The 25,292-nt window shown below is 45.4% G+C and overlaps 1 protein-coding gene across 2 annotated transcripts in view; it reads right to left on the bottom strand.

Annotated features, from left to right (window-relative positions):
* Positions 1 to 274: 274 nt before the first annotated feature.
* STYK1 (serine/threonine/tyrosine kinase 1) overlaps positions 275 to 25,292 on the bottom strand; it is a 76,764-nt gene continuing 51,746 nt past the window's right edge. For both annotated transcript variants that reach the window (XM_040437728.1, XM_040437729.1), the window contains 4 exons: positions 24,241 to 24,449; positions 13,314 to 13,354; positions 5,726 to 5,822; positions 275 to 1,475 (listed from right to left, as the gene is read on the bottom strand). In XM_040437728.1, the coding sequence (XP_040293662.1) occupies positions 1,271 to 1,475; positions 5,726 to 5,822; positions 13,314 to 13,354; positions 24,241 to 24,449 (552 nt within the window). In that variant the 3' untranslated portion in view covers positions 275 to 1,270. The remainder of the gene's footprint in view (positions 1,476 to 5,725; positions 5,823 to 13,313; positions 13,355 to 24,240; positions 24,450 to 25,292) is intronic.

Below are 25,292 nucleotides of genomic sequence, written 5' to 3'. Positions count from 1 at the left end.
AAAATAATTTTAAACCCTCTTTTTCCATCTATAAATACATATCACATTGCCCTGATGACATTTGATACTGATGACCTATCATCAGGATAGGTCATTAACATAACAATGGCACTGGTCTGACAATCGGGACCCCTGCCAAACATCTGTTCGAAGAGGCCTCAACTTATGGATCTTCCTAGGTTAGTGATGTCACCATACATTGGTCAAGTGGTCTAGGCGCAGCTCAGTCCCATTTAAGTGAATGGGCCAGAGCTGCAATACCAAGCACAGCGCCGGCCTCTTCAAACAGCTGATCAGCAGGGGTGCTGGGAGACGGACCCCTGCCAATCTTGAGGATAGGCAATCAATATGAAATTCTCAGATAACCCCTATAATGTACCTCAGGAAGATATATAGAGTACATTGCAAATACCTGGTCTAGTTTTACTTTTAAAATTTCACGCACCTAAATAAATAACATAGAACTTTTCAACCAAACAGATGCATAAAAGAGGTCCAAAAGATCTTACTCCTGATTAGTAACTGCATGGATCAATCAAGATTAGAAAGAATTCATTTCGCAGTAAATGGTTAACAGCTTTGAAGTCCTGAAGCCAAACTAATTATGGTTAAACAGACCAGAATGTATATATGTATTGTTATATAGATCCTTTAGAAAAATTGCTGGTTTTGCCCAAAAGCCCTGCTTTTTGTCCACCACAGTCCCATAGTTATGCTTACATGGTAACAATCTTCCAGAGATTACTGGGGTTCTTCATGAAGGCACATTTTGGTCTTGAATAGTGGTTGTCATGAGCCCTCAAGGAACCTGTACAAGAAGAGCTCAGAACGTGCCACCATTCTGAAAGTGCCACCTGTACGAAGACTCAATGAACCTCTGGAACAGCAGGGACCAGGCATCTATTACCATGGGAATTAGTTGGGTGTCTTCCCTCTGGGTCAAAGGGATTATTTTCAGATTTTTCCCTGAATATCTCTTTAAATAGGAAAGTCTGTTAATAGAGATTGTATGGGTGTTTTTCTCTCAAGGTAATTCACGAATACAGGTTAGTGATTTCTTCACAGTGAGTGAGACCATTGACAAGGTATAAAAATGTTAATGTAACATTCCTATGATCGGATCGCTGTCCTTCTGTGCTTGTCTCTCATAGATTGTCCTCGAATGAGAAAAAAATAAAACCTTCATTTAAAAAGAAGTCTTCCTGTGTCTCCATAAATAAGTTATAGAGTCAAAAATATTAATTTGGATAACTCTTCTAAGACTTTGCTGTTAGAAGATAGTGTAATCGTTCTCCATTTTCAAAGCTTCTGTCCCTGCCACTTCTACATACAGCTCTGGTATGACCAGCTCAGGGATCTGCAGCACTGTCCTATCATCAGAAGATTTCTTGCCAACTTGTAGTCTTTTTTTCAGTTCTGGAACAGAAATCCGGGCCCCCATCTTCCAGGTCCAGCATGCCTTCATAATATTGTATCTGTAAAGAGATTAATTGTATTACATGCATATGTTAGATAGATAGACAGACAGATAGATACAGTCAGGTCCATAAATATTGGGACATCGACACAATTCTAACATTTTTGGCTCTATACACCATCACAATGGATTTCAAATGAAACGAACAAGATGTGCTTTAACTGCAGACTGTCAGCTAAGGGTATCTATATCCAAATCAGGTGAACGGTGTAGGAATTACAACAGTTTGCATATGTGCCTCGCACTTGTTAAGGGACCAAAAGTAATGGGACAGACTAATAATCATAAATCAAACTTTCACTTTTTAATACTTGGTTGCAAATCCTCTGCGGTCAATTACAGCCTGACGCATAGACATCACCAGACACTGGGTTTCATTCCTGGTGATGCTCTGCCAGGCCTCTACTGCAACTGTCTTCAGTTCCTGCTTGTTCTTGGGGCATTTTCCCTTTAGTTTTGTCTTCAGTAAGTGAAAGGCATGCTTAATCGGATTCAGGTCAGGGGATTGACTTGGCCATTGCATAACATTCCACTTCTTTCCCTTAAAAAACTCTTTGGTTGCTTTTGCAGTATGCTTTGGGTCATTGTCCATCTGCACTGTGAAGCGCGTCCAATGAGTTCTGAAGCATTTGGCTGAATATGAGCAGATAATATTGCCCGAAACACTTCAGAATTCATCCTGCTGCTTTTGTCAGTAGTCACATCATCAATAAATACAAGAGAACCAGTTCCATTGGCAGCCATACATGCCCACGCCATGACACTAACACCACCATGCTTCATTGATGAGGTGGTATGCTTAGGATCATGAGCAGTTCCTTTCCTTCTCCATACTCTTCTCTTCCCTTCACTCTGGTACAAGTTGATCTTGGTCTCATCTGTCCATAGGATGTTATTCCAGAACTGTAAAGGCTTTTTTAGATGTCGTTTGGCAAACTATAATCTGGACTTTCTGTTGTTGAGGCTCACCAATGGTTTACATCTAGTGGTGAACCCTCTGTACTCACTCTGGTGAAGTCTTCTCTTGATTGTTGACTTTGACATACATACACTTTCCTCTTGGAGAGTGTTCTTGATCTGGCCAACTGTTGTGAAGGGTGTTTTCTTCACCAGGGAAAGAATTCTTCGGTCATCCATCACAGTTGTTTTCTGTGGTCTTCCGGGTCTTTTGGTGTTGCTGAGCTCACCGCTGTGTTCCTTCTTTTTAAGAATGTTCCAAACAGTTGTTTTGGCCACGTCTAATGTTTTTGCTATCTCTCTGATGGGTTTTTTTGTTTTTTTTTTCAGCCTAATGATGGCTTGCTTCACTGATAGTGACATATCTTTGGATTTCATCTTGAGAGTTGACAGCAACAGATTCCAAATGCAAATAGCACACTTGAAATGAACTCTGAACCTTTTATCTGCTCATTGTAATTGGGATAATGAGGGAATAACACACACCTGGCCATGGAACAGCTGAGAAGCCATTTGTCCCATCATTTTTGGTCCCTCAACAAGTGGGAGGCACATATGCAAACTGTTGTAATTCCTACACTGTTCACCTGATTTAGAGGTACATACCCTCAAATTAAAGCTGACTATCTGCAGTTAAAGCACATCTTGTTTGTTTAATTTCAAATCCATTGTGGTGGTGTATAGAGCCAAAAATGTTAGAATTGTATTGATGTTCCAATATTTATGGACCTGACTGTATACTGATTTTAATAAGGGAGATATTGAGTGAAGCTAGTCTATTCTTATTATGCAGCTAAATGCCAGCTAGAAGGCAAGTAACGAGATGTCAATGAAGCTATATTAATGGGGTTGTCCCACGAAAAATATTCTACATTTTTCAAACCAGCACCTGGATATGAATACTTTTGTAATTGCATGTAATTAGAAATGTAATATAGCCGCAGAGTTTTTCAATAAAATGTGTATTGCACCACCTGTTGTTTTCTCTTTTTCTAATTTCACTGTCCTACTCACTGACATGGAAAAACATGCCCAGTTCCATCCTTCAAATTCCACCAGATGCAGCAGAAAGGTCAAGCCCCTGAGAAAGTGCATGCCCCCTAAGCTGCAGGTTTGAAATAAATCCAGCAGAGCAATTGGAGCACTGAATGTAGAGATCTCTGGAGCCATGTGAGGTACAGGGCTGTCTCTAGCTTTCTTAGGAAGAGGTTGTCCTGTACTAAATTATGTGTGATTTTAATTTTTTACATCAATCATGGGATAACCCCTTTAAAATAGTATAGAACTGCCAAATATTTCCGCAACTGTGCTGTTCATTTACACAGCATTGCCACAAGCAGGGACCCTGTATTGTGGCACACAGAGTCCAATAAGCAGGGGCGTTGCTAGGGTCTGAAAACATCCGGGGCACAAGCCCATTGTATCACGCCCCTGTGAAGGCACGCGCCCACCCCATGAAGCCACGCCCCCATGGGCCTTCACAGTAGTTATTAACCCCTTTCAGCAGTCCTCCCTTCACAGTAGTTATTAACCCCTTTCAGCAGTCCCCCCTTCAGTGAAGTGAGGACTGCTGAAAGGGGTTAATAACTACTGTGAAGGGCCTAGCCGCCTGGGCAACCCTACAGATCATCCTCTCAGTAATCCGTATCCTGCAGTAACTGAACTTTAAATCAGCGCTCATCTCATTACTATCTTGACTATCTTCACTCAGCTCCAGTAACAGGCAGTGCGGGCGGCGCTCACTCTCTGACGTCACGCGCCTGCGTCGCCTATTGGGAGGAGCAGGCGCGTGACGTCAGTGAGCGAGCGCCGCCCGCGCTGCATGCTTCCGGAGCTGAGTGTGTAAGCTAGTAATGAGATCATAAGCGCTGTTTTAAAGTTCAGTTACTGCAGGATACGGATTAGGATGGCGGGGCTGCGCAGTGCAGGAGAGTCAGAGCGGCCGGCCCTGCCAGCCAGGGGTGTAGCTAGAACTGACTGGGCCCCACAGCAAAAAATTTTATGGGGCCCCCCTCTCCATGACTATCCTGGCATCCTATATGTGCATATTAAGGGAGAGTTCACATCACATTTTTGCCATCCGTTTGATGTTTACGTTGGAAAATGGGATACAACAGCGCAGCACACTACGCTTTTGTATCCTGCAAAGTCTGTTAAAAAAAGAAACGTGTACATTAACGTATAATTTTTTTTGATGGTGTCAGTCTGAGTCACCTGTTAACCTATACATTTTATGTATACATTACCAGGGGTCAGAAACCTTCGGCACTCCAGTGGTTGCGAAACCCCAATTCCCAGCATGTTCCATTAATTTCTATGGGAGTTATGAGAAGAGCAGAGCAATAATGCATGCTGGGAGTTGTAGTTTCACAACAGCTGGGGTGCCGTAGGTTGCCTACCCCTGCAATAGACGAATGGCAAAACGTGATGTGAAACCGACCTTAGTGTGCCATGATAGTGCCAAGTGGCAAGCACTAGAGACAGAAAAGGGAGGCTGCAATGTACAGGGCACAGTATAGTATATGGGGTACAGTACAGGGCAAGGGGGGGTGCACAGTGCAGCATAGGGGGTACAATGCAGCATGGAGGGCACAGTGCATTGTAGGGAGTACAGTACAGGGCAGGAGGCACACACAGTGCAGCATAGGGCAGGGGGCAGAATACAGCATGGGGTGCACAGTACAGGGGGCAAAAGACAGCATAGGGGGTACAGTACAGGGCAGGGGGTATACACAGTGCAGCATAGGGGGTACAGTACAGGGCAGGGGGCAGAATACAGCCAAAACATGCACCTAGAAATGCTCCATTCACATGTCCTACCTCAGGAGATGATAGTTCCTAGTGGGCAAAAGGACCTTTTTATGATGTCAGGAGCACATGATCAGTCACATGAGTGGGAGGAGTCAGGCTCCAGGCTGTGCAGGAGATTGTGTGGAAATGACTGCCAGCATAACATTCGGGGCACTGGTCAAAACATCCGGGGCTCAAGCCCCGAATGTTTTGACCTAACGACGCCCCTGCCAATAAGGTTTATGTTATGGACCTGTTGCATCATCGAAAAGGGGAATCTGTATGCCTCCATGTAAAATTGAAAGGCCACAGAGGTATATTGTGGGCCAAAGCAGGCTATGGGCATTATATTTTGGATTTATACAACACATGTCCGTATTATAACTGCATGATGTCTCATTTACATATAATAGTCTATTGATGTGGATATGTAGTAAAGAAGCTCACATTATATGGCAAGGTTCATGAAGGCCACAGATAAAGATAAAAAGCGATTCTTACAATTGCTGCTTGCAGCTGGGGGGTCTCTTCATGCTGTTACCACGTTGTAAGTGCTGCAAGATATTAGAAGGAGGAACCCCAGGGTAAGGAGGAGCACCTAGAACAGAGCACAATACTGTTTAGACTAAGGTTTAGAGACTTTTATATGATAAATGTAAAAGTTGCTGTTATATTTTACTCTCTTAGGTATTGTATGGACTAAAAATAACTTTGGCTATAAAAGAAATAATTTTAAGAATCAATTTACAACATTTTGCAATTACAGTAAAATCTACATACATTGACAAGTACCCTCGTCACCACTTTAATTATGATTTATTTATAGATCTACTGTTTGAATCCCATTATTTATATATTTTTATGCATTCATCTATAAAGTTAAATGTAGAATTTCACAATGGCGGTCCTCACGCCACACTGGAGCAGTGCAATGAATGGAGGTCGCACCCTGGACTTTTTGAGGCTCCTGTCTGATGTTATGTTGGGTGCCCTTAATCCTAGGTAGATGGATAAAAAGCAGGACTCCCTCGAAGTAAAGGCAGTTCAGATGTTGGGTGCAAGCCAATAAGGAGGTCAGTGTAAAGTAACAAGGCCAACAAACGTTACTGAGGTGTTCTTGGCGAATAACACTTGTGATGATAAGGTCAATCTCTCCAAATACACACACACAAGTCTGGGTATGGGAAAGCAGGGTGTATGATAGATATCTCTGAGTCTCTCTCTAATAAATCCAGACAACTTCCCAAATCGACCAAAGGTATGCAATTCCATTCTCATGAACTCTTGCCATAATTCCCAGGCTGAGGGGTGTAGCTCTTAGATTGGTTGGCCAATCTGTCTCCAAAGAGTTGTGGGTGCCAAAGCAATATACCCTCTCCACAAGCAGCAGAGTCCAAAACCATAGGTGTGTGTCACCTTTGCGATCATGCACTGTCCCTATCAGTCTGTGAATATCTGTTCTCTTTCTGTCAGAGATTTGCCACTTGTCCACAACATATAGGAATGGAGGATCCTTGTGGTAAGTCACACACTACACAGACCCATGCAGCTCCTCACACTTCAGCTGCCTAGACCAGACTCTCTGACAATACAATTAGACTACGTAGCTCCTCAATTCACCTCTTTGCGAGTTCCGGAAATAGCAGAGCACTGCTCGGCACTCCCATAGATGTGAATGGAGGGTAGCCTCACTTCTGCAGTGCACTGTCCTTCACTTTGGTGGCCCTGTTCTAGAGATACATGTGGGTCCCAGAGTTGGTACCCACACCTATCTGACACTAGTCAACTGACACCTAGCGATATGGCACCAATGGCACCCTTTAACTCTTTAGTAGTGATCCTCTGGGGCACTGTAAGGACACTATGCAAGCTTAAATGGTAGGTAGCCCGGTTAAACTGTAAGGCCATCTGTCTTACAGCAGGTGGAGCTAAACTGCTGCCTGTTTTTAAGGATAGCCACTAGAAATTTAAAAGCAGCTAGCTATGTGAATATAAGACAACACCTATAATAACTTTAAAAGGGTGCAAGATGCTAAAAGTACAGTATTTGCAAATTTATTAAACTTTTTAGGTAGCTATTAGTATTGGGCGAGCATGCTCGGCCAAACACTAATTTTACTCGAGCTCAAGCGCGATGCTCGAGTCTCCTCCCTGCACGTTTGTTGGCTTCTACACAGCCAATAAACGTGCGGGTATGTACTGCCATTCACTGTAATGCCGTAGCCATGTTGGCTACTGGCATTACAGTGATTGGATGGCCGGAACGAGTCATCGGGTGCTATATAGCACCCGATGACACGTGTTCGGCTCAGTCTTAGTCAGGGAGAGCTGGAGAGACAGTGTAGGGAGTGAAATAGGAATATTTTAGCTTTTATACTTGTTATAGACCCAAAAGTCCTTTTAAGGCCTATTGTTGTTGTGGCAGCAATATATATTTTTAGCACAACCTGCACTAAATTTCTAAAACTTGTTAGAGACCCAAAAGTCTTTTTAAGGACTATAGTTGTATCTGGCAGCGACATTATCTGCGCTACATCTCCTGTCTAACGTGTGCGCAGCCTAAAAATATCTGTGACATCCAGTGTACTTTTTCTGTAGATGGTGTCCGCTGCAGACAGTTACATTACCTGTGCTACATCTCCTGTATAACGTTTGCGTATCCAAAATATCAGTGACATTCAGTCAATTTTTTTTGCTGCTGGTGGCACCGACATTACCTGTGTTACATCTCCTGTAAAACGTTTGGCCATCCTAAATAGCAGTGACATTAATTCAGTGTCATTTTTTATTAGCCTAAATATCAGTGACATTCATTCAATGTAATTTTTTATTAGGCGGTGGTGACAGCGACATTACTTGCGCTATACCTCCTGTTTAACGTGTGAGCATCCTAAAAATATCGGTGACATTCCATGTACTTTATTTGCGCATACACTTACAAAACCTGCGCTACTGTACGTGTGACATACTTGCAAGCATATATACATATTTAATATGCACAAGGCGAGCAGTAAGGGACGGGGAAGTGGCCGTGCTGCTGATGGTGCATGCAGAGGCTGTGGCCCTGGGCACAGTGAAACTGTGCCTGCTGCCAGAGCATAAGAAACACACTTATCCACGATACCTAGCTTTATGTCCCAGTTTGCAGGGCGGCGCAGGACACCACTCTCGAAGTCAGACCAATGCAACCAGGTGGTCGGTTGGATTTCAGCAGATAATGCTTCCAGTCGGTTAAGCACCACCCTGTCTTCCACAAAGTCCAGTCTCCGTAGCCAAGAGTCTGGTCAACAGAACCCTCACCCTGATCCTCCTTCCAGCCACCATAGAGAGTCTTGGCAAACAAGTGATCCCAAACAAGTGATCCCACAGCCCGCTTGAAGAAGGACATGAGAAGATCTTGTGCCCTGATTCCCAAATTCTGGAGCATCCACAGTCAGAAGAAGATGACGGTGGGGAACGGCAATTAGTGTTTCACGAGGTGGATGATGATGATGAGATACAGTTGCCAATAAGTCAACCGCAATTAGTGTCTCAAGAGGTTCATGATGAGAATGAGACACAGTTGTCAATAACTGAGGTTGTTGTTAGGTCAACAAGTCAGGAGGATGAGCAGAGTGAGGAAGTGGAAGAGGAGGTGGTGAACGATGAAGTCACTGACTCAACCTGGGAAGGTGGCAAGCCGAGCAAGGACAACAGTACGGATTGGGAGGGTTCCGCAACACCGCAACAGGCTGGAAGAGTCAGTGGGATGGCAAAAGGGAGAAGGCGGGCCACACCAAACAGACCCACAATTGTTACTCAGAGCACCCCCTTGCGTAAATCTCCCTTGCCAATGGGTAGGTGTTCCGCAGTCTGGCACTTTTTTGAGGAAAGTGCGGACGATACAAGAATTGTCATTTGCAACCTGTGCCGTACCAAAATGAGCAGGGGCGTGAACACTAGCAACCTCACCACCACCAGTATGATCCACCACCACATGGCATCAAAGCACCCAAATAGGTGGGCCGAACGCCTGGGTCCACAACCAGTGTCTGCGGGTCACACCACTGACTCCTCTTCCCCTGTGTTACGTGCTGGCCAATCCCCAGTCCAAGACGCAGGCCCGGATACCTCCCACCATGCACCTGGACCTTCGCAAGCACCATCAGCTAGCACATCCACTTCTGTGTCCCAGCGCAGCGTACAGATGTCTATGCCTCAGGCCTTTGAACGAAAGCGCAAATACCCAGCCACCCACCCACAGACCATAGCACTAAATGCGCACCTTTCTGAATTGCTGGCCCTGGAAATGTTGCCATTTAGGCTTGTGGACACTGAGGTTTTCCACAGCCTGATGGCGGCGGCTGTCCTGCGGTTCTCTGTCCCCAACCGCCAATATTTTTCACGGTGTGCAGTCCCAGCTTTACACCAGCATGTGTCCCGTAACATCACCCGTGCCCTGACCAACGCAGTTATTGGAAAGGTGCACTTTACGACTGACACAGGGACAAGTGCTTTTGACCAGGGACGCCACATTTCCCTGATGGCACACTGGGTTAATGTTGTGGAGGCCGGGAGCGAGTCGTACCCTGGGATGGCACAGGTGCTACCGACGCCAAGGATTGCGGGCCCTACTTCCATCAGGGTTTCCCGTGCACCTATGTTAGTGGCCGCAACTCCCCCTTCTCCTCCTCTGCCTCCTCCTCCACTTCCACCTCAGAATTATCATCTTGCAGCACCAGTCAGCCATCAGTCAGTAGCTGGAAGCAGTGTAGCACTGCAGTGGCGAAACGGCAACAGGCCGTGATTAAACTGATCTGCTTAGGTGACAAATAGCAAACCGTCGCAGAGCTGTGGCAGGGGATAAGGGACCAGACTGAGCTGTGACTTTCGCCACTCAATCTACAACCAGGCATGGTTGTGTCCGATAATGGCGAGAACTTGGTGGCGGCTTTGGAGCTCGGCAAGCTCACACACATACCATGCCTAGCCCATGTGTTCAACCTAGTGGTTCAGCGGTTTCTCAAAACCTACCCCAATTTGCCTGAGCTACTGGGGAAGGTGTGCCGCGTGTGTGCCCATTTCCGCAAGTCATCAACAGTTTCCGCCGGTCCGGCAATGCTGCAGCAGCGCTTGCAATTGCAAGCTCACCGACTGTTGTACGACGTGAGCACGCGCTGGAACTCGACGTTCCACATGTTGGCCAGGATTTATGAGCAGCAGAGGGCAGTAGTGGAATACCAGCTGCAACATGGTCGTCGACTTGTCCCCTTTCCAGTCAGCTTCCACTCTTCACAATCGACGAGTGGTCATTGATGTCTGACCTCTGTGAGGTTTTACACAACTTTGAGAAATCAACACAGATGGTGAGCGGAGATAACGCTATTATCAGCGTAACCATCCCACTTCTGTGTCTACTCAAACGCTCGCTGCTCACAATTAAGGCGGACGCTTTTCATGTGGAAGAGGTGGAAATGGGGGGAGAAAGTAAACAGGGTGATAGCCAGACCACCCTCAGTTCGTCTTCTCAGCGCGAATTGGATGATGATGAGGAGGAGCAGGAGACGGTTGCCTCTGCTACAGAGTGTACTACCCATGGAAGTTTTATTCCATTTGTTCAACATGGATGGGCAGAAGATGAGGATGAGGAGATTGAGAGTCATCCCCCATTTAGGACAGCGAAGTCTTGTCTGTTGGGACTCTGGCACACATGGCTGACTTTATGTTAGGCTACTTTTCCCGTGAACCTCGCGTTGTACGCATTGTGGCCAACACGATTACTGGTTGTTCACCCTTCTCGACCCCCAATACAAAGAGAACCTCTCATCTCTCATTCCTGTGGTGGAAAGGATGATCAAAATGGTGCAATACCAGAAGTTCCTTGTGGAAAACTTGCTCCAAAAATTTCCAGCTGACAACGCTGGCTGCAGAGTACGTAATTCCTTGGCCCCGAGGAGGGGAGACGAGGGGAAAACACAGCAGTTCCAACAGAGACAGGGCAACACTCTCCAAGGCCTGGCACAGTTTTATTACACCCCGCCCGCACCCTCAACCTGATGCACAGCCTAGTGTCACAAGGAGGGAAAAAACTTGGAAGATGGTGAAGGAATACGTAGCAGACTGTCAGCGTCCTCAGTGATCCCTGTGTGCCTTACAACTATTGGGTGTCCAAGCTGGACACGTGGCACGAACTTGCGAGCTTCACCATGTAGGTGCTGGCCTGCCCCACCACCAGCGTTTTGTCTGAGCGTGTATTTAGTGCTGCTGAGGGCATAATAACTGATAAGCGCATCCCTCTGTCAACTGAAAATGCTGACCGGTTGACTCTTATAAAAATGAACAAGGCCTGGGTTGCCCCTGATTTCTCTAGTCCACCAGAGGAAAGCGGTTGAACATAAAGGCACTCTAAATATGGCTTTTATGGTGTATTGAATACACTGTATTCCCATGCACCCCTTCCAACACTAAAAAGGGTATATGGTTCAATCTCCCTTTTCTCATCCTTCTCCTCCTCTTCCATCATATCAACATGCTTATTAGGCTTCCCTCGATCCTAATGTTTTAGAGGGTCAGCTCAGCAGCGGGCCCTCACCCATGATGTTTTTTAGATGGTCAGCTTGGCAGCAGGTCCTCGCCCACAACATTTTTTAGCTGGTCACCTCGGCAGCTGGCCCTCGCCCATAATGTTTTAAATGGTCAGCTCGGCAGCAGGCCCTCGCCCATAATGTTTTAGATCACACATCCTCAAACTGCGGCCCTCGAGCTGTTGTAAAACTACAACTCCCACAATGCCCTGCTGTAGGCTGATACCTGTAGGCTGTTCGGGCATGCTGGGAGTTGTAGTTTTGCAACAGCTGGAGGGCCGCAGTTTGAGGATGCCTGTTTTAGATGGTCAGCTCGGCAGCAGGCCCTCTCACACAAATTTTTTTAGATGGTCAGCTCGGCAGCAGGCCCTCGTCCACTGAATTTTTTAGATGGTCAGCTCGGCAGCAGGCCCTCGCCCACAAATTTTTTTTGATGGTCAGCTTGGAAGCAGGTTCTCGCCCACAAAATTTTTTAGATGGTCAGCTCGGCAGCAGGCCTTCACCCCTAATGTTTTAGATGGTCAGATCAGCAGCAGGCCCTCGCCCCTAATGTTTTAGAGGGTCACCAGCAGGCCCTTGCTCCTAATGTTTTTGAGGGCCACCAGCAGGCCATCAGTTATAATTTTTCAAGGGTGTGTATGATGCCCTCCTTTATGTGTAATAAATGGTGTATTGGAGCGCAGGTTCCTTGTAATTTTTGGCAGCCCTTTCCCTTAGTGCATAGGCTTTATGAGTGTAGGAGTCCCACTACCTGAACAATTGTACCACAATGTGAATGAGGCCCTCCTTTATGTGATATACAGGTTGTATCGGAGTGCCTCTTCCTTGCAATTTTTGGCAGGAAAGAATGTTTCCTAACAATTTTTCCTCCAAAATCGATTTTATCTTCGGTTTGGTGCGTATTATTGTCAGTCTGTAAAAGTGGCGTACTACTCGGACAACATCGTTCCCAGCAGCGACCTGGGAGTCCAAGATGCATCCAGACATCCTCCCCATGCTGTTCCCGAACCATTTCAGTGGTGTTTCCATCAATTTCTTCCCTTTTCCTATAACCCAGACACCCTTCCCTCTTCAGAGCAGGGGGTGCCTGGTTTAATGCTCGGGTTCCTCCACTGACTTCCATAGTTTTTCAACAATAAGTCTGGAGCTTCCATTCTAGGGTATGGTTACCTCAATTACCAGGTGACATCAGTTACCATAGTGTAAATGAGGGAAAATGTGTAACATTCTATATCTCTCATGAGTTTTATTTGGATTTTGCTGCTGATTTTACACATTACCAGGCAAAGATATAAATTCTGCATTCAACTCACCCTCAAAATCCAAAAGTAGAAATGTTTTTCTTTGTATGAGTACTTGTATACATCCATATCTAGGATTTATATCACTAGATGCCCCCCAGTACTGGAAACACATCCAGTGCAACATAGATGATCATGTTTTTTGTTTTAAAATATCTTTCTATTAATAATTTACAAATCAGTGCATTTTTAAAGAAAAAATATATATAGAAAAGCCATCCTTACCCAAAGTTATCATCTCATAAAGCAGAATTCCAAAGGACCATCTGAAAGACATGTAAGGAGGGATATTATTACAGAAGAATGGTGCAGTGTGTATGGAGGTTTAAAGGACAATGCAAAGCAAAAATACTAACATAAGCATATTTTATCTGCTAATAAAAACAGGTGAAACTTCTATAAAAATAAGATTGCAAGTTATTTATGAATCAGCTGAAATACACCCTAATGACAAACAATTGGCTTCAAGTGGACCTTTGAGACATTTTGTATTAGGGGCAGTGGCGTAACTACCAGGGAAGCAGAGGAAGCGGCTGCTTCGGGGCCCAGGCAGCCCTGCAGCGTGTCAGTCAGATTATTTAAAGACTAGGACCTATCATGGGTCCGGACTTTGTTAACTAAGTATCAGGACATGTAGTGCGGCTCCCTGCACTTACTATTATATCTGGGCGCCGCTCCATTTGCCCGCTGTGGCCCCCGTTACCGTCTCCCGCGCTGTATGATAATTACTACTATCGGAGCAGGGAGGAGGAGACTGCCCTGTTTCTCAATGGTCGTTCCTTCTCCCTGGCTGTAGCACTGTCCAATCGCAGCGCAGAGCGTCACAGCCAGGGAGAAGGTGAGGTTTTTTTTCTCCCTGGCTGTGACACTCTGCGCTGCGATTGGACAGTGCTACAGCCAGGGAGAAGGAACGACCATTGAGAAACAGGGCAGTCTCCTCCTCCCTGCTCCGATAGTAGTAATTATCATACAGCGCGGGAGATGGTAACGGGGGCCACAGCGGGCAAATGAAGCGGCGCCCAGATATAATAGTAAGTGCAGGGCCTGGATGTGACCATCCGCATGCCTGCCCACCTGTCTCTCTTACCTGCCCACCCGCTGCACTTGTAGTGCCAGCTGACCTCCAGCATCCCTGCAGCCTGCCTGCCAGCCAATGCTGCCGACCTTCAGACTCACTGCCAGCCTGATCAACAATGGTGAGTCTGTGCCCCCTGCCCAGTACTATGCCCCCTATGCGCTGTATTCTGCCCCCTATGCTGCACTGTGCCCCCTATGCTGTAATGTGTGTGCCCCCTGCCCTGTACCGTACCCCCATGCTGTTTTGTGCCCCCTGCCCTGTACTGTACCCCTTATGCTGCACTGTACCCCCGATGCTGTATTGTGCCCCCTGCCCTGTACTGTGCCCCCTATGCTGCACTGTGTGCCCCCTACCCTGTACTGTGCCCGCTATGCTGTTCTGTGCCCCCTACCTTGTACTGTGTTCCCCCATGCTGCACTGTGTCCCCCGCCCTGTACTGTTCCCCCTATGCTGTGCCCCTTATACTGTACTGTGCCCCCTGCCCTGTACTGTGCCCTATACCCTGCTCTATGCCCCATTATAATACCCTGTAGGAGACACATTACAGGAGCATATACCCTTTTATCCAGTCACTGTATGGCGGCATAATCCGGTCATTGTATGGCAGTGTTATCCAGTCACTGTATGGCGGTGCTATCCAGTCACTGTATGGCAGTGTTATCCAGTCACTGTACGGTGGTATTATCCAGTCACTGTATGGCGGTGTTATCCAGTCATTGTATGGCGCTGTTATCCAGTCATTGTGTGGTGCTGTTATCCAGTCACTGTATGACGGTGTTATCCAGTCACTGTACGGCAGTGTTATTCAGTCATTGTATGGCGGTTATTCAGTCACTGTATGGTGGTGTTATCCAGTCATGATATGGAGCTATAACGTTACAGTGTTTTGTTATCCAGTCATGGTATGAGCTATTATCCAATATGGTGGTATTATTTAGTCTCTATATGTTGGTGATTATATAGTCACTAAATCTATTAATATTCGGGGGTAGGGCTAATATCTTTACAGTATTTACTGTAGATTCTAGTACATGATACTGTGGAGTGAGCCTTGTAGAATACAGTCCACACCACTGATCACCAGGACCAAGCTGTGCACTCTGCCAGCCTTCTGTACTATAGCATGCAGTACTTTGCAGCCTCCCTTCTCTGCCTCTAGTGCTTGGCACTTGGCACTATCATGGCACACTAAGGCCGGTTTCACATCACGTTTTGCCATTCGTCTAATGTATACATAAAATGTATATGTTAACAAATGCCTCAAACTGACACCATACAGTGGCATCTGTCACCATAGAGTCCCATTGTAAAAAATAAAAATAAATAAATAATTATACGTTAACGTATACGTTTATTTTAACAGACTTTGCAGGATACAAAAGCAAAGTGTGCTGCGCTTTTGTATCCCTTTTTTCCAACGTATACATCAAACGGAAGGCAAAAATGTGATGTGAACCCTCCCTTACATATACATACATATGATGCTAGGATAGTCATGGGGGGGGGCCCCATACAAAATTTTGCTGTGGGGCCCAGTCAGTTCTAGCTACGCCCCTGATTAGGGGTTATTATTATGTCATGGCCTGGATCCACCAAAAGATTGTTTGGTATTCTGGTGGGCTAATCTAACCCTGTGTCTTGATTTTGGTTTGCTTTATCTCACAGAGCTTTCTTTTTTTAACCCAAAACACTGCCTGATAAAACAAAAGGAGAATCCCCAACAGCACAACATATTTTATAACTTATTTTACTTGTTAATATATTCGGCTTAAAAAAATGTGTCCATTCAGATCTTCAAAATTATTGTTTGTCCATGTTTAAATAATACGGTGAAAATAATCCAGAAACTTTGGTCCCACCCATGGGTGGCTGCTACATGCCTGGCTGCTGTGTGTGTCATTCATTACGCCCCAGGACTTGCTGAAACCTCCCATCATTCCTGGATGGGAGGATTTCAGCAGCTGCCCCACCGTTCTGGGAGGGCTGCAGCATATTCCAGTTTCAACTGTATCTGCGCCCTGAGGACTCAGATACAGTTGGCTACAATGGTGAATCAGGAAGCCATCAGGAGATCATGCCCGACCTGTGTGCTCTCCTGCTCAGCTCAGCAGGCGCGATTATGTCACTGCATTATGCCTGCTGCTGGGGAGGCTGGGATGTGCTCCCTTCATTGGTAAAATGGGGCTTCACTACTGTAAGGGGGCACCAAGGTGGCATCACTACCATAAGGGGGACATTAAGAAGGCAGCACTATTGTAAGGGGAGCACTAAGGAGCCAGCACTACTATAAGGAAAGCAAACTAATGTGTAGGGGCAGTGAGAGCGCATTCTACTGTGTTTGTATACTAAGGGGACATTTACTGTGTGGGGGCACTAAGGGGGAATAACTATTGTATGAGGGAACAAAGGGAGCATAACTTCTGTGTGGGGGCACTAAGAGGTCATTCTCATGAGTGGGGGCACTAAGAGGTCATTCTCATGAGTGGAGGCACTAAGAGTGCATAACTGCTGTGAAGGAGGTACTAAGGGAGCATTGTACTATGACCTGGGCACTATGGGGGGATAACTACTGTGTGGGGACACTTAGGGGTCATTCTCATGAGTGTAGGCACCAAGAGGGCATAACTACTGTGAAGGGGGCACTAAGGGTGCATTGTTCTGTGACATGGACACTAAGGGGGATAACTACTGTGTGGGGACACAGATAGGCATTGGGCAGAGTTATAGGCTTAGTATAAAATTGGCTCTGGAGCGCATAGCACACCACTACTGTTCTCCCTCCTTTGGCTTTTCAAAAGTTAGGAGGTACCCTGCTGTGTGTGTACGTACTGGCTGGCGAAGCCCGGGCCGTAATGGACGGCAGAACCAACAGTCAGGCCTGAAATACCATAAAGCGGTGCATATTATAATGTGATCTCTTGCCTCCTCCACCTGACCGGCACTAGTTAGCCTTTTTTTTAAATATTTTTACATGACTGAGTGAGTGAGGGGTTGTATGATGAGTGTGGGAGGGTCTGGATTAGCAGTGGAAGGGAGGATTATGGGAGGCTGCTTGGGGAACCCCATTAAAGTATTTTCTATGGGGCCCAGCCTTTTTTAATTACACCCCTGTTCCCACCATTCACTGCACAACTGTGCATGCCTCAATCAGTTTGGTCACCAGACTCTATTATTTATCCATCAATGCGCTATCCGGTCATTAGGATATGAGATAGAGCCAGGGACTCCACTAAGCACGAGCATCTTATGTTCTAGTTGACCTGATGCTACCTTCAGATTACAATGCTCATGGATCCTCAGTTTGAGTAGGATGGTTTGTAAAGTAGATGAACAAGGAAGCAGTAATTGTTATTCATATTAGTCATGCTCTTTCTTGGAAAGATCGCTAACTTTCCTGGAAAAATCACATCCTTGCATTATCAAATTCATGTTATTGTTATGCATGTCAACAGCAAACGTCAGCACAAAGATAAGGCTTTGCATTAAAGTGTTGTGATATTTTAATATTTGCCATGGTTTATCACTAAGAGGTGGTATTTAACCCCTTTGTGAATAACACTTTTTTATAGCGGTCACTAAGGGGACTTAGGCTAGGCTGCTGCCTTTTTATGTGACTCCTGCTTTAATGGCCGATCCTGGTCATTTGTCCCTTTAGATGCCATAGCCAATAGCATCTAAGTCAGGGGTGCACAGCATTTTCAGGGTGGGGGCCTCATTGCCAGACTGAACCAATGACAAGGGCCAAAAAAAAATGTAAAGGGATATTACCAACAGAAATACTGTATTTATGGCATATTGAAAATACAGTATATGTCATTACTGGGCTTGCTGCACTAAGTGGGCTTCTGAATAAGTGGAGTTTAAAAAACTGAGTTTAAGTCAAGGAGCAACAAAGTTGCAGAAAGTTTTCCAATTACAGCAGACAGAGTCTAAATCAAACTCAGACAGATGCTGGTAGTAGGGGACTAATTTGGAGGACAGACAGGGTCATCTGTCGCCGAGACTGTGAATGCCGAACAGTGTGTTTGTTTTCGGCAGGTTCGACATATTGCGGATTGGATTGACAGATTGCTGGGTGGGGCTGGGGAAGACCCGGCGGTCATGGTACACATTGGCACCAATGATAAAGTCAGGGGGAGATGGAAGGTCCTTAAAAATGATTTTAGTGAACTAGGAGAGAAGCTCAAGTCCAGGACCTCCAAGGTAGTGTTTTCAAAAATACTACCAGTGCCACGAGCGTCACCAGAGAGACAACAGGAGCTTAGGGAGTTAAATAAGTGGCTCAGAAGCTGGTGCAGGAAGGAAGGGTTTGGGTTCATGGAGAACTGGGCCGACTTCTCGGTCGGTTATAGGCTCTACAGTAAGGATGGGCTGCACCTTAATGGGAAGGCTTAAGGAGCATTTAAACAAGGATCTCGGGGGTGGGTGGGGGGGTCATACTAATAAGGGGGTAGATAGTGTAGATAGAGAGTGGGATATAGGAGGAGACAGTGGGGTTAAGTGGGGGCTGGGGTTAGTGAGGAAAGTAGGGAGAAGACTGGGGAAACCTTTACACTGATGAAAAATAGAACCTGTTACATAGGTAACCAAAAAAAATCATGGATATTTACTTTACAGGTAATAGTAATTTAAAATGTATTTTCACAAATGCCAGAAGTCTACCTAGCAAAATGGGGGAGCTGGAGGCTATAGTACTAGAAGAACACATAGATGTAGTTGGTGTGGCTGAGACATGGTTGGACTCTTCGGATGACTGGGATGTTAATATTGAGGGTTTTACACTATTTAGAAAAGACAGAGTCAATAGAAAAGGTGGTGACATGTGCCTGCATATGAGGAGTGATCTGAAGACAAGTGTGAAAGAGGCAATTGTGGGTGCGGATGGTGAGGATGTTGAAACCTTATGGGTGGAAGTTCAAAGGGATATAAACACTGAAAAAATATTACTTGGTGTAATCTATAGACCCCCTAACATCACAGAGGAGATAGAAGCTCAACTGTATAACCAAATACAGTGGTCATAATGGGAGATTTTAACTTCCCAGACATTGACTGGGGTCATGGTTCTGCCTCAACTGCAAAGGGGAGAACATTTCTCAAATTTGCTGCAGGACCACTTTATGGTCCAGTTTGTAGAAGCTCCCACTAGGGGCAATGCTCTGTTGGATCTAGTGATTTCTAAGGATGCAGAGCTTGTTGGAAATGTTACTGTTCGTGAAACACTAGGTAATAGTGACCACAATATAATTATATTCCCCCTATACTATAAGAAGCAAACTCTGTCAGGCAGAGCAAAAACATTGAATTTTAAAAAGGCTAATTTCCCTGGGTTGAGGGCAGCATTTCAGGGCATAGACTAGGAGCAGCTACTGTCACATAATAATACTGAGAATAAATGGTAGAGCTTCAAATCAACATTGAGTAATTGCACAAATTTTTTTATTCCTTCAGGTAACAAGTATAAATGGCTAAAATTAAACCCCCCATGGCTTACAGCTACTGTAAAAAGGGCTATAAATGACAAAAAAGGGCATTTAAAAAATACAAATCTGTGGGGTCAGATGTAGTCTTTGAAGTTTACAAAGGGCTCAACAAAATCTGTAAAAAGGAGATAAAATTTGCAAAAATACAAAACGAACAGAAAGTGGCAAAAGAGAGCAAAACTAATCCCGAAAAATTCTTTAAATATATAAATGCTAGAAAACCAAGGTCTGAGCAGATGGGCACCCTAAATAATGGTAAATGGGGGTTATTCACTGAAGATAAGGAAAAGGCAGAGTTACTAAATGGTTTTTTTAGCTCTGTATATACAAAAGAATAGAAAGGAGCTGATATCTGTGCTGTTGGGGCTGTTAGTACATCCAGTATATATTGGTTAACTGTAGATATGGTCGAAGCTAAATTAAATAAAGTAACTGTGAACAAGGCTCCAGGTCCAGATGGATTACACCCAAGAGTTCTTAAAGAGCTCAGTTCAATCATTTTGGTGCCCCTGTTTATAATTTTTAAAGATTCTCTAGGAACTGGTACAGTGCCAAGTGATTGGTGCAAGGCAAATGTGGTGCCCATATTAAAAAAAAAGGAACTAGGTCCTCCACAGGTAATTATAGACCAGTTAGTTTAACTTCTGTTGTGGGAAAAATGTTTGAAGGACTCTTAAGGGAGTATATACAGGAGGATGTGACTGTAAATAATATTATAAGTGATAACCAACATGGGTTTACCAAGGACAGAAGTTTTCAGACTAACCTGATTTGTTTTTATGAGGAGGTGAGTAGAAGCTTGGGAAGACAATGGGATGCTCCTCCCCGTTGACTTCCTGAGACAGTACAGCACCAGGGCCTACTTCGGAGGCATCCGTTTGTACCACAAACTCCCTCTTGAAGTCGGGCATCACCAAAACCGGTGACCCACACAGGGTCGACTTCAAAGCGGCAAAAGCCTCTTCCGCCCGATCATCCCAGCGAACCATCACTGATTTTCGTCCCTTCAAGAGCCCTGTCAGTGTGCGGCTAGAGAAGCAAAGTTGGGAACAAACCTCATGTAATAGCCCACTATTCCCAGGAATGACTTTATTTGCCTAGTGGTGACAGATTGGAGCCAATTCTGTATCGTCTCTATTTTGTTCACTTGGGGTTTGATGACTCCGCGCCCAATGACATGCCCCAGGTACTTAGTCTCTTCTAACCCTATTGCACATTTTTTTGGGTTAGTGGTTAAGCCAGCTTTCCGAAGGGAGTCCACTACAGCCTGCACTTTGGGTAGGTGACTTTCCCAGTCGGTACTGTGGATGACAATATCGTCCAGGTAAGCCAAAGCGTACCAACGATGTGGACGAAGCACAATGTCCATTAGGGTAAGACCTTATATTGATACAGCCCCTCAGGCGTGATGAAGGCAGTTTTCTATTTAGCAGCCTCCGTTAAGGGCACCTGCAGTACCCTTTTGTGAGGTCCAAAACAGAAAAATACTGGGCTTGTCCTGACCTCTCGATGAGCTCATCTACACGTGGCATGGGATACGCATCGAATTTGGAAACCTCGTTAAGTTTTCGAAAGTCGTTACAAAACCGCGACGTCCCGTCCGGCTTGGGTATCAATACTATAGGACTGGCCCACTCACTAGCTGCAACATTAGCTGCACCTCCGCCGATATGGCTTGTCGCCGAGCCTCGGGTACCCAATATGGTGTTAAATCTGACTTTTGCCTGAGGCTCAGTGACAATGTCATGCTGAATTATGGAAGTGCGTCCAGGGAGGTCCGAGAACACATCCATGTTCCGACTAACGAACTCCCTGGCCTCCTGAATCTGTTTAGAGGAGAGGCTGTCAGCAATTTTTACTGTGGCAGCCGCCTCTCTTGCATCAGACAGAGGGGCCGGTACTTCTTGTCCTAGAAAACCCGGCTGCGGGCTGTCTTCTGTACAGTTTTCCCTATCTTCACTATCAGTTTGAGTAAATTCACATGGTAAACCTGCACCGGCTTTCGCCGCCCTGGCTGGTGTACCTTGTAGTTTACATCTCCAATTTTCTTGAGTACCTCATAGGGCCCCTGCTACCTAGCCAGGAACTTACTGTCCACGGTCGGCACCAGAAACAAAACACGATCACCCGGGTAAAGATCCGGACTCGAGCCTGCCGATTATAGACCCGACTCTGGACTCGCTGAGCTGCCTCTATCCGATCTTGCATCTGGGTAACGTACTCAATGACACTTTAATGTGGAGTGGGTTGTTGTTCCCACGCCTCTTTGGCCAAGTCCAAGAGACCGCAAGGGTGTCTGCCATATAGCAGTTCGCAGGGTGAGAACCCAGTAGAGGCCTGGGGTACTTCTCGCACTATAAACATGAGATAGGGGAGAAGGACGTCCAAGTCCTTCCCATCTTTAGACACTACCTTTTTCAACATATTTTTTAATGTTTGGTTAAACCGTTCTACCAGACCGTCCATTTGCGGATGGTAAACGGACATCCGTAGTTGTTTTATGTGCAGCAACTTACAGAGGTCCCTCATCACCTTGGAGATAAAAGGGGTCCCTTGGTCGGTCATAACCTCTTTAGGTAGTCCTACTCAGGAAAACATCTCCATTAATAGTGTTGAGCGCGAATATTCGAATCGCGAATATCGCCACTTCGAAAATTTTGACTATTTAGAATATAGTGCTATATATTCGTATTCACGAATAGTGTTGAATATTCTAATCGCGAATTTATCACGAATATATTGCATTGCCGATTTTTCGCAATCAAGTAAACAATGACTAGAGATCACGAATTCTCGAATTTGAGAATTTATGGCTAATGTTCGGACAAAAATTTGAGAAATATCGCAAATTCGAATATTGCCTATGCTGCTCATCACTATCCGTTAACTCCTTAGCTATGAGTTAACGGATACCGAGTGGCGTAGTCTAGAATGACTAAGATGTGTTGATGCCCTCTGGTGGACTTTGGTACTGGGCCTATGAGGTCCATAGCTATTCGGTCAAACTGTACTTCGATAATCGAGAGAGGTACTAGGGGACTACGGTAATGTGGCTGGGGGCTAGTTATCTGGCAGGTCAGGCAAGACTTACAAAACTCTTCCACTTCTTTGAATATGCTGGGCCAGTAAAACTGCTGTAGAATACGATCCTGAGTTTTCTGCAGCCCCAGGTGACCCCCGAGAACGTGTTGGTGGGCTAGATCTAACTCAAGCTTGCAATAAGCCTTGGGGACCACCAACTGTTCAATAGGCTCACCCAGTAGTTGGTTTACCCGATACAACATATCCTGATGAACCACAAAAGGGGGAAACACTGACTCTGCCCTAGGTTGTTGTGGTTCGCCATCTACTATTAACACATTTTCCCAGGCGCAGGATAGGGTTGGGTCCCGACTAGTGTTGGTCGAGCACCAAAGTGCTTGTGTGCTCTGGTGCTCGAGTAGAACACTTCCCGATGCTCGGGTGCTCTACAGAGGCTAAATTTTATTTAAACATATATATGTGTAGATAAGGGGAAAAAAGCAGCACCGGCAAAAAAATATATAATAAACCACCTTGGGTGCACAGCCCAATGGGAAAAAGCTCACCCAATATGCAAGGTATAAAAAGTGGGCAGCACTCCAAAATTGTAACAAAAAATAAAAAGACTTTATTCACCCATATGGCAAGGCAATGTTTCGGCTCTATACAAGAGCCTTTCTCAAGTCTCATATTTTTTTTCACCAGGTGGGGATGTGCTTTGTAGGATACAACAGCTGATGTGATTTATGTAAATAATTCATCATGATTGGGGGCAGGGGCGTAACTACCATAGCAGCAGACCATGCGACTGCTATGGGACACAGGGCAAGAGGGGGCCCAGTCTTAGTTGGGATTATCTCCTCTTCTAATGGAGGTGAAAACTTGGTCAGGACTCTACTCTAAAGAAACAACTTTTAGCAAATGAAGCAGTGGAAAAATGGCGCAAGGATCATTGAAAAGGGTTTAGGCAGGAAACCTTCTGTCCCATGTGGGGAGCCTGGTTTGATCCTTGCTTTGGGGCCCTTACTTCTCTATGTACTCCACTGATTGGGGGCCACACAGAATGGTATCAAGGGCTGCATGTGGCCTCCGTGCTGCAGGTTGTGCACCCCTGATCTAAGTGATTTCAAAAGGAGGGGGCTCCCTCTGTCAGCCCTGTGCATCCCCTAGAATTTGACAGTGGGGTGCTGATATCTGTACTCGAACGCCGGGGATCCAGTGAAGTCCCAAAGTCTGCCTTCAGTGTGTGCCTATAAGGCCATGCCAGAATGGTGCTAGGCCAAACTGTCAATCAAAGGCAAGTGTCCCGCCCATAGGGCAAGTGTAGGCAGGAGCACGGTGCTGAAAAACAACTGCTAGGGCAGGTAAAGACAGAAAACCCCTTTAACTGCTCATTTACCTATGACTTAAAAGCACTTTTTCTCCAGAAAGAAGCAATGGATCATCAAGTGAAAGATATCATTACATTCAGCTAAGCTAGTCCTAAAAGGCATTGTGTCTGGTGTATCAGTGAATTTCCTGGTGACAGACTCGCTGTAACTCACGCAGTAAGATATTCAGGTGTACTTACACATCAGATTTCTCTGTAACAGGCAAGTAAAGGAGACGTTCAGGAGACAGCCATTTCAATGGAGCAGGACGTCGAATAGGAAAGTTCCCTCTTAAGCGCATATCACAAGCTCCACCCAGTCCAGTCAATTTTGTGGTGAAATTGCGCTGGATGAGAACATTTCGGGCTGCAACATCTCCATGCAATAGTTTCCGTTCATGTAGGAATTCCTGAATCAGAAAGAAAGAAAAGTTAGTGACAATAGAGTATCCTTGAAGTTCACCGCATATAATATGTAACCAACTTTCATATATGCCAACTTTGCAAAATAGATGATCCCACCATCTATGGCCATCTCTAGTGTGCTTGCAAATGCTACCATATCAATTTGTCTGCTTGGAAATTAAAGCGGGTTGTCCGGGCTTTTTTTTATATTGATGACCTGTCTTCAGGATAGGTCATCAATGTCAGATCGGAGAGGCTCAGACTCCTGGCACCCCCGACGATCATCTATTTGAAGAGAAAGCAGCGCTCGTACAAGTGCTGCCTTCTCTTCATTATTTACTTGCTCACCGTCGCCACCACAGTGGTGAGCAGGTGTAATTAAAACTCCGCCATACCATTCACATCAATGGGACAGCTCCCTTGTCTGCTTGGAAGTTAAAAGCCTTGTCTGCTTTTTTTATATTGAAGACCTATCCTCAGGATAGGTTATCAATGTCAAATCGGCGAGGCTCCGACTCACGGCACTCCCGTTGATCAGCAGTTTAAAGATAAAGCAGCTCTCGTACAAGTGCTGCCTTCTCTTCATTGTTTACCTCCTCACTGTCGCCACTGCAGTGGTGAGCAGGTGTGATTACAACTCCGCCATACTATTCACTTCAATGGGACAACTCCCTCCTATTCACCTATTCAGCAAATTAAAAACAGATTAGAAAAAAATTATCTGTGTCACTATATGGTTTTAATTAGTAAACACAAATATATAGGACACGTTCCCTTTAAAAAATGAAAGGGAAAAATGAAAACTGAGACGTCAATGAGAACAAAGCCTCACTTGATGATGCATATTG

This window comes from Bufo bufo, chromosome 6, assembly GCF_905171765.1.
Source record: "Bufo bufo chromosome 6, aBufBuf1.1, whole genome shotgun sequence".
Lineage (NCBI taxonomy): Eukaryota > Metazoa > Chordata > Amphibia > Anura > Bufonidae > Bufo > Bufo bufo.
The sequence above is the reverse complement of the archived record's forward strand: the minus strand, read 5'-3'. Positions and strand labels throughout refer to the sequence as shown.